Source organism: Eurypyga helias, unplaced genomic scaffold (genome assembly GCF_000690775.1).
Source record: "Eurypyga helias isolate BGI_N326 unplaced genomic scaffold, ASM69077v1 scaffold40485, whole genome shotgun sequence".
NCBI lineage: Eukaryota > Metazoa > Chordata > Aves > Eurypygiformes > Eurypygidae > Eurypyga > Eurypyga helias.
The window spans coordinates 3,316-11,242 of record NW_010254084.1 but is presented as its reverse complement, the minus strand read 5'-3'; the positions used below and the strand labels follow the sequence as shown (position 1 = coordinate 11,242).

Below are 7,927 nucleotides of genomic sequence, written 5' to 3'. Positions count from 1 at the left end.
GCTCTTGCAGCGTACGCACTGCCTGCTGCTGGCCTCTGCACTGTGCTTCTCGGCTCCCTTCACCAGATGGAGCTGCTCCCGGGAACGGGGAATAAAGCGGCGGTGAGACAGGAGCTCGGCTTCGGCAGAGCAGGCCCTCTTCAGCGGTGGGAAGCAGATGAACCTGTCCCCGGACAAGCCTCCTCGGGCTGGGCTGACGCAAGCGCTGGCAGCACCAGCTCTGTGAAATCCAAGGGCAGAGCTGGCGGGACTTCCACTGCCCTTCTCACCGTGCCCAGTGCTGCACAGCCTGCTGCTCGCCTCTAGGCACCTTCCCTAGGAACCACCGTGCCATCCCACAACCCTCTGCAAACACTCTACCCGTGATCAGCCAGCATAAAGGCTGCAAGGACTGCCGCTGCTCCACCAACACAGCAACTCTTCTTCCCCTGCAGATGCTTTCAAGCCCTCCTTTCAGTCTGCAAGAAAAGTTTTATCAGGCTGAAAACAGCCACAGCAGCATTATTTGTAAAAGCACAAAGCAAACTGTATGTGGGGCTTCACAAATTACAAGATGTGAGGGTTATGTTCAGTGTTTAGAGCTGAAAATGCCAAATGCTTCTCCACAGCTTGGAGAAACCAACCACAGTACACCATGAAATACAGTCCAGCGCACTGACACTTTGTTAGCTGAAGGTTTATGACAGAATCCCTTCTGCCACTCAGCAGAACAATCTACAGGTCTGGTTGCTTTCTGGGACTTCTCAGGGTGCAGAGTAAATGGCCTCCCCCTGAACCATCCCCTCTGCAGCCCTGTCCCTCTGCAAAACAACACAACAGGCTACGGACCTTCACCCCATCTTCTGAGGGACTGTGAAGAGCGCTGTGGCCACGCCTCTTGAACTACACATCCGAATTAAGTACTTTTACCCTGAAGAGACAGCGGCGGAACACTGATTTTAGCACTCTTTTTGTGTGTGGAGGCCTCCCAGAATCAAAGCCTGTTGTTGACTGCACGGGACCTTTGTGCTTTCTCTGCACTTTGTCCTAACCTTTGTGGCGTGGGTGCTCGACGTTTGCAAGCAGCGTCCGTGCCGGAAGGACGGCTGGATAACTGCCTGGCACGCAGTACCTCAGGGCTCCCACCATGAAATCCTCTGTGTTTGCTCAGCAGCCCTGGGGACCTCCGTCTTCCTTGGTGGAGGAGTAAATGAACACCTCCGAGCCCAATATCTGTCTCATCAAACCAGTCACTCCAAAGATCTCGTTGGGGACCTCCGTCTTCCTTGGTGGAGGAGTAAATGAACACCTCCGAGCCCAATATCTGTCTCAAACCAGTCACTCCACAGATCTCGTATCCGTATCACACTTCTTGGTAAAGCAGAAACAAACCGCACATAAACTAGATTAGTTGTGATTAAGTCAACAAATTGCTTCGTTTAGCTGGTAAACAAGAACCTAAATAATGTAACATCTTTGCTCATTACATGAGCCCAATTTAAGGTATTGCAGAGCCTCGTTACACCAAACAATCCATTAACTAACCATTAACTGCTGCCTTTGCCACGGCTGTCTCAGAGAATGCTTGCAGGTAGAGGTAGATGTCTGAGCTGCTGTGCCCTTCATTTCGCTTTCTTGCAAAACATACACTTGTTTCAGTGCTAAATCTCAGCAGGGTGTCAGAAGAACACTGACTACGTTACAGAATAAGGACATGCTGCTTCACCAACTGATCAGGTAATAAAATCCCCAAATGGCTGATTAGCCAGTGTCCCCCCTGTTATTTAAATACCTTGATTTAAGAGACTTAGAATTCATAAGACCACACTGGAGCAGCGATCCACTTTAAAACATCTGCAGCAGCAAGGACTGACAAAAGGGCACGATAAAACTGATGCATGCAGATACAAGGCAACTTGGCCTAGGGCATGGAAGCTGTCCCTAGCAGAGAGCCCGAGGTTTCCTTTCCAATACCTGCATTAACATCAACAAGGCTGAGTATTGCGACAGCCTCAGCCTTCACCCATCCAGGTCTGTTCAGAAAAGTGCTTCCTTTTATCCACTTTGCATTTCTCATTTTCATGGCATGAAGCAGAAGAAAAGATTCTGTACTTCCTTCCCTAGGCCGCAGGTTATCGGAGATACGTTTGGATTTCTGGTTCCCTAGCTTATTTGTTAAAGATGACGCAACGACTGGAAGCTCTAACCCACCCCTCCAATCAGAGGCTCATTTCTGCAAGCTTAATTCCACCTCAGGCTTGTCCAAGTGCAGCTTTACCCCTCCATCTCTACCTGCCTTTTGTCCGTCTCCTGCGCCCCCGCTTCCTGCAGCCAAGCGGCAGGAGGATGCTGCAATGCTGCACAAAGCTGAGGGCGTAACCCTCTCTCTGCTGCAGCCTGGCGCAGGACAGGACCCAGCGTGCAGGGGGACCGCTCCCCGCCTGCGCCAAGCTTTGCTGGACAGGCAGGTGCACCCGCATCCAAGGGCTAAAGCTCCTCAGTTCCTTACTGGAGCCTCGGGACAGCCCAGTCCTCGTTACAGATTGTTTACAAGGCAGGAGAGATCTGCTGGGTGATACAGGGCTGTTGCAGGGAGGAGTGGTGTTTGCAGTCATTTTAACTCCTCCCAAACACAGCAAACTTGTTATTTTGTGGCTTCACAGACACTGATTTTGGATGACTGCAACGGTGAGAAGAAAGCTCGGCAAAGAGAGCAAAGAGAACTGAGCAGCCCAAGCTCTGGCAGCAGTAATGCTGCTTGCCCCTGCTAAAACAGCAGCCACGCTCCCTCAGCCAGCAGCGGCAGCTATTAGCTCCGTGAACATTTCCTACAATTTCCTCTAAACTGCCAGCACGCTCCTAGCCCTAAATTAAGCACCAACAATGAGCAGACAAATCCAGGGTTACCACTAGGCACGGCAGCGTGGCAGAGCTGCGGAGCGGCACTGACTGCACCGCAGCCCAGCACCGGTCACCAGCCGGCTGCAGGAGACTCGCACGGGTGCTGAAGCTTTGGGGTCTGTAAGGGATTCTCCGTTCCCATCTCAAAGGGTCCAAAACCGTGTCTGTAAAACCTTAGCACACAGAACCGCAAAGCTCTGCAGATCTGTCCTCACTGAGAACACACCCCTAACATTTTCAAGTGGGTTTTCTTGAGACATGTGACCTTGCCGGCTGTGGCTGCTACCAGATGGAGCTGTCCTAGAAACAGAACGAGGCAGTTTTCAAAGGGGTGGAGGGAAGGGAGGAAGTTGCTAAAACAGCAAGACTTTGGAGAAGGAACTGAGGTGGTGCAATCCGGTGGACTAGACAGCGAACGTTTCCCTCTCAGCAGGTACATTTGGGAATGCTTAGGTAGGATATCCCTGCACGAGGACATCAGGTTAAAATTCCAAGTCTTGCTCTGCTTACAACTGAAATTCATTCCTGGCAGAGACCCGCAGTCACCTGACAGAGACGAACGCAGTCCTTTACCGGCGCGAGACAATCCCTGCAGGAACACGCCTGTAACGGAGGCCACCACATGTTACAGACCTGCTTTTCTCAACTGGTGAGGCACAAAGAGATGCTACAGGGCCTGGAAGGGAGAGACCCAGCAGACCCAGGGGCCAAGAGCAGCACAAAAATCTGAGGACCAGGGCCATGGGGTCAGAGTGAGACAGGGGGACCTTTCTAGAAAGCACTGGGGTGACAACTGCTACAGATCACACGAGGGACATGCTGCTTCGGCTTTGGCGGGTCCTAGTGAGTACAGAAAACAAAACAATGACTTGCCTCAATCCTTGCAGGTAAGTTTTTTTGCACCTTTGCATTCCTGAAAGGTAGGAAAACGTTCTGAATGAGACTTGTTCAAGCAATCGTTCTGTGCAGTCTGTTTCTTCACGAGGTTATAAATAAACCCTTCACTGAGGTAAGGAGCTTTAGGCACTACGGAGAAGGCAAACCTATTAAATGAGATTGGAGTAGTGCTGCTCTCTCCCTTCTCAGAGTGCAGTATTGCTGCAGTTAAAAGCCTCCTAGTTAAGACTCATTTAGTCGCATTAGAGATGCACAGGCAGCCAGGAAGGGGGTTATAAAAAGCCAAATCCCTAACACATCTAATTGGGGATGACGTCAAATGCACCCTGTCTGCAGTGTGGGCAAACGGATCTCGTAACCAAGCTGCCAAAGAAGGGGACAGCTTCCACGGTCACAGGGCACGCGTCGTAAGGGCGTCTTGATGGAGTCAGAGGCTACGCATCCACTGTGATCTCGAAAGGGAAAGGTGAGAGCAAGACAGGAACGACACCCTACCTGGGGCTGAGCGAGACCTCATTAAAGAATCGGAGTTACACAGCAGTCAGAAAAATGCAAGAGTCAGGTGTGACAGGAATAGCAAAGCCTCTGCATTACGGTTTGAGAATCTTTGAGTTGATGACTGTGTTGCCCACTGACGATCACTAACTTCCCCATGGCAACTGCAACTGCTTGTTCTTCAGAGAAACAGGAGTATAAAATAACTGAGCAGCCTCCAACAGCAAGCGCTTTTGTCCCACATGAAAAACATCAGACCGTGTGCTTTCTGCCACATCTCCCTGGGCCTGCTACCGTCAGCCTTCACTCACACACTGCTGCCTGCCTCACTCTCCACTCTCCTGAGAGCAGTCCACAGCCTCACTCTCACGCCTGACACTGGCCCACGAGGGAATTTACCAGTTTGCCACCTTTGCATTAAGAAAACACCAAAACTGAGCCTTGGCCTTCCACGCTGGACAACAGCCACAAACAGGAGCAATCAAAATAGAGAGAAAGAGCAGCTCCACCTTGCCTCAGTACCCACTGGTGAGCACAATACGTCGATTGCTCCTGCTAAGCAATTTGTCACCAGTAAGGAACACTCAGAAGCAGGGCTGCAGAAAGGAGGACAGACAAGCGCTACGGCACTGCCACAACCTAGTGGGAGTAGGGGGAGATAGAATCAGCAATGGGAGGTTCTCACCTCCCCAGCATCTCCCAGTGAGTGAGGTGAAAGGGAATGTCTGTGAGCTACCATGTAACACTGCTGACTTAAGGAGGTGACAGAATTCCTTCCCAAAGGTCAGGATGAAACCAGACTCCCAACTTTTCCACTAGTGAGAAATGCACACAGAACCTGAGAAGCGCACCAGACAAGGTACTGGGAGAAAAGCTACTAGTCATTCCTAAAAGGGAAGGAAGGAGAAGTGAATTTTCCTATGGGGGCAGGTGGGGAGCAGATAAATTGGTGATTTCTCATCAAATCCTGAGGTTACAGCCTCATGAACCAGAGTTCAGCTGAAGACAAGACACTTCCATCAGGCAGGCTTGGGAATCCACGGGACTGTGCTGCTACTCAGCTTACCCTGATCCTTCACGGGACAAAGGCTAGCAATGAGAGGAGGGAATAACACTCTCCTGTTACCAAAGGGAGGTACCTGGATCGTGATGGTCCCCTTTCCGCTGTCTGTCTGCAGATGGATCTCCATCTCTGGCAAGGCCTTTCCCTCTGCCATCAGCCGATGACGCAGCTTCTCCAGCGCATCGCTGCCATTGGAGATCAGCTCCCGAATAAATACCTGGGGACAAGACACAACCCAACACTGCAGCCTGGCCTCACCCATGCACTGAACTCCCAGAGACCTGGGAACTCAGTGCCTGCTCACACACTAATTCCCAGCTCGCTAGAAAAGGAACTGTGTTTCCTCATTATCTGCCAAGAGAAGAGCTTGTCTGAACTCAATAGTGAAGTGCAGAGGCTCTGCAGCTCACATTTTCAAGGTGTCTTAAGAAAAAGGCACTCAAGAAAGCATGGCATGTGAAGAGCACGGGACATGCTGGGAAACTGAGTGAGTATTCTCCCGGCTCGGCCATTTAGGATGTACCCCTTGACAGACAGGGCTTCGCCAACAGAAAATCTACCAGCAAGGAGCAGGTGTCTTACCTCCTTCTCCGAGTACAAGGAACAGGCAACGATGTCCAGCAGTTTCTTTGTTTCAGCCTGAAACTCATGTTTAGAGGCTGCACCTAGAATAAAATCACAAACACACCTTTAAGGTACTTTGCCAGGGCCCTCTTGGGAAGGAAGGCAAAACTGCAGTCTTATCATATGCTTCAGCTTGCCAGGAGTGAAAGCCTGAAGCAGGACAGGACACACAGGTAGTTCCCACCCCCCTATGAAGCAGCACACTTTACCAGGCAGACACTTGGCCTCTGCGCCTCAGCTCCTGGTGCACAAACCTCAAGGCAGTCAGCCTGCAGTACTGGCACACCGGTCACCACGCCTGGGCTGCAGAGCAATCAGTACGCGAGAAGCGAAAGGTGGCTCCCCTTGCCCCAGATGCGTGGCTCCATGCACTCCCCAACTGCCCTCTCAAAAGCCTCCAGTGGTTTATAGCCTCCAGACTCTTCCCTGACTCCATTTCTGCAGAAACCATCTCTACAGGCCCGTCTCCAAGAGCTTCTACAGCCAGGCAGCGTTTCTCATGCCTAAACAGTATTTGGAGCCTTGAGCAGAAAAAGGCAGATTCTCAAACGTCTCTGTGGAGCAGGCAAGGGAGTGCATAGGTACAGCCACCTTTGCAGGTAGGCAGCTGTGCCCTGAAAGAGAATTTTCCTCAGAAAGGATAACACTACAAACCATCCCAGCTGGAAGACCATCCCCGGCCTTTCAAAAACAGCATCTCTCCTGCTAGGGGCACTAGGGAACCCTGCAGCAACGCAGGGGAGCCAGGGGTCACACATCACCTCTGCCTGGCCCTGGCAAGGACCCGCATTCCCCAGTGACGGGGGCGAAGCCAGGGTGTGGCAGCAGGAGCAACGCATCAACCCCACTGGTGGCTCTGTAGCCCGGCAGTCTCTAAAGTACCTGCCAGAAAAGCCACGGGAGCACGGAGATAGGATGCTATTTCTGTGCTTGAATAACTCATGTGACTTTGCTTTAAAGCACCTCTCCCTGGAGGTGTGCAAAGCAATTCATTCTAACTAAAAGGCTGACACCACTCATTAGACCTCCATGATCCAAAGCGATGACCTTGACAGCTGGTCATTTTGTCCCAGCTTGCTTCTGGGACAAAAAGTCTCTTTTTAGGCAAATTCTAGTGCCTGCAGAGCCTCTACAAACATGCACGACCATCGACTGCCTGGCTAAGTCTACAGATGCAACTTCTCCCTGCAGCCTTGACGGCCTTTCTCCGTGAAGAATTTACACGCTCCCGTTGTGGGGAGGTGAAGAACAGATCCAAAGTGCAGCCTGCAGCTAGGATGTGATGAGGAGGACGAGCACCTCCTCGTGAGGCAGAAACACTGCTGCAGAGAGCTCACCCCCATCGTCAGGGCACCGCTGCACCCAGACACTGCCCCGGGTCTGCCTGCACCCCAGGAGTGCTCCGACAAGATGCTTCTGCTCGCGCCCACCTTTCACGTTCTCTGTGTTGCTGATGATGGTGTGCAGGGGTTCTTCTTCCTTGTTCTCCGCCGTCTGTGTGCTGTAAGTCCGGACAGCGGAAATGCCGGTGGCAGGAACGTTGTACTGGAAGCTCCAACGACGGACTATTTGTCTTTGGAGACACGTCGCTCCTTTTGCTAGAAGACACAATTCAAGATATTTCAGCAGAAATCACAAGCAGCAGCAACAACAGCAGCACTTTTCAAAGGTCCCACTTCAGCAACCCCGTGGGGAGTTGTCCCAGCAAGCCTGCAGTTCCCTCCATCAAACACCCACCACTTCCCTCCGGCACTGCCTCCACTGCGTCAGAAAGGTAAGGTGCTGCTTCCAACTGTCTCTTCCGAATGAAAAGTCCAGCCAGAAGATGACAATTAGTAGCTTTCACAATGAATTAACTGGTGGGAAAGAGGCAGCCTGCAACTTTCATTGCTGTGACCTGGCCAAGATGAAGACAACGGGGACACGTCAACTCCCACGTTAACCCCAGTGAAAACCCAAAACCCCGGT

General features: G+C 51.7%; 1 protein-coding gene across 1 annotated transcript in view; it reads right to left on the bottom strand.

Annotated features, from left to right (window-relative positions):
• The window catches only part of LOC104510591 (heat shock protein 75 kDa, mitochondrial-like), a gene marked incomplete at both ends in the record, with an annotated part of 12,201 nt that extends 4,644 nt beyond the window's left edge, over positions 1 to 7,557 (bottom strand). The window contains 3 exons of the mRNA XM_010152888.1: positions 5,412 to 5,552; positions 5,918 to 6,000; positions 7,390 to 7,557. Of these exons, the coding sequence (XP_010151190.1) occupies positions 5,412 to 5,552; positions 5,918 to 6,000; positions 7,390 to 7,557 (392 nt within the window). The remainder of the gene's footprint in view (positions 1 to 5,411; positions 5,553 to 5,917; positions 6,001 to 7,389) is intronic.
• Between the last annotated feature and the right edge of the window lie 370 nt (positions 7,558 to 7,927).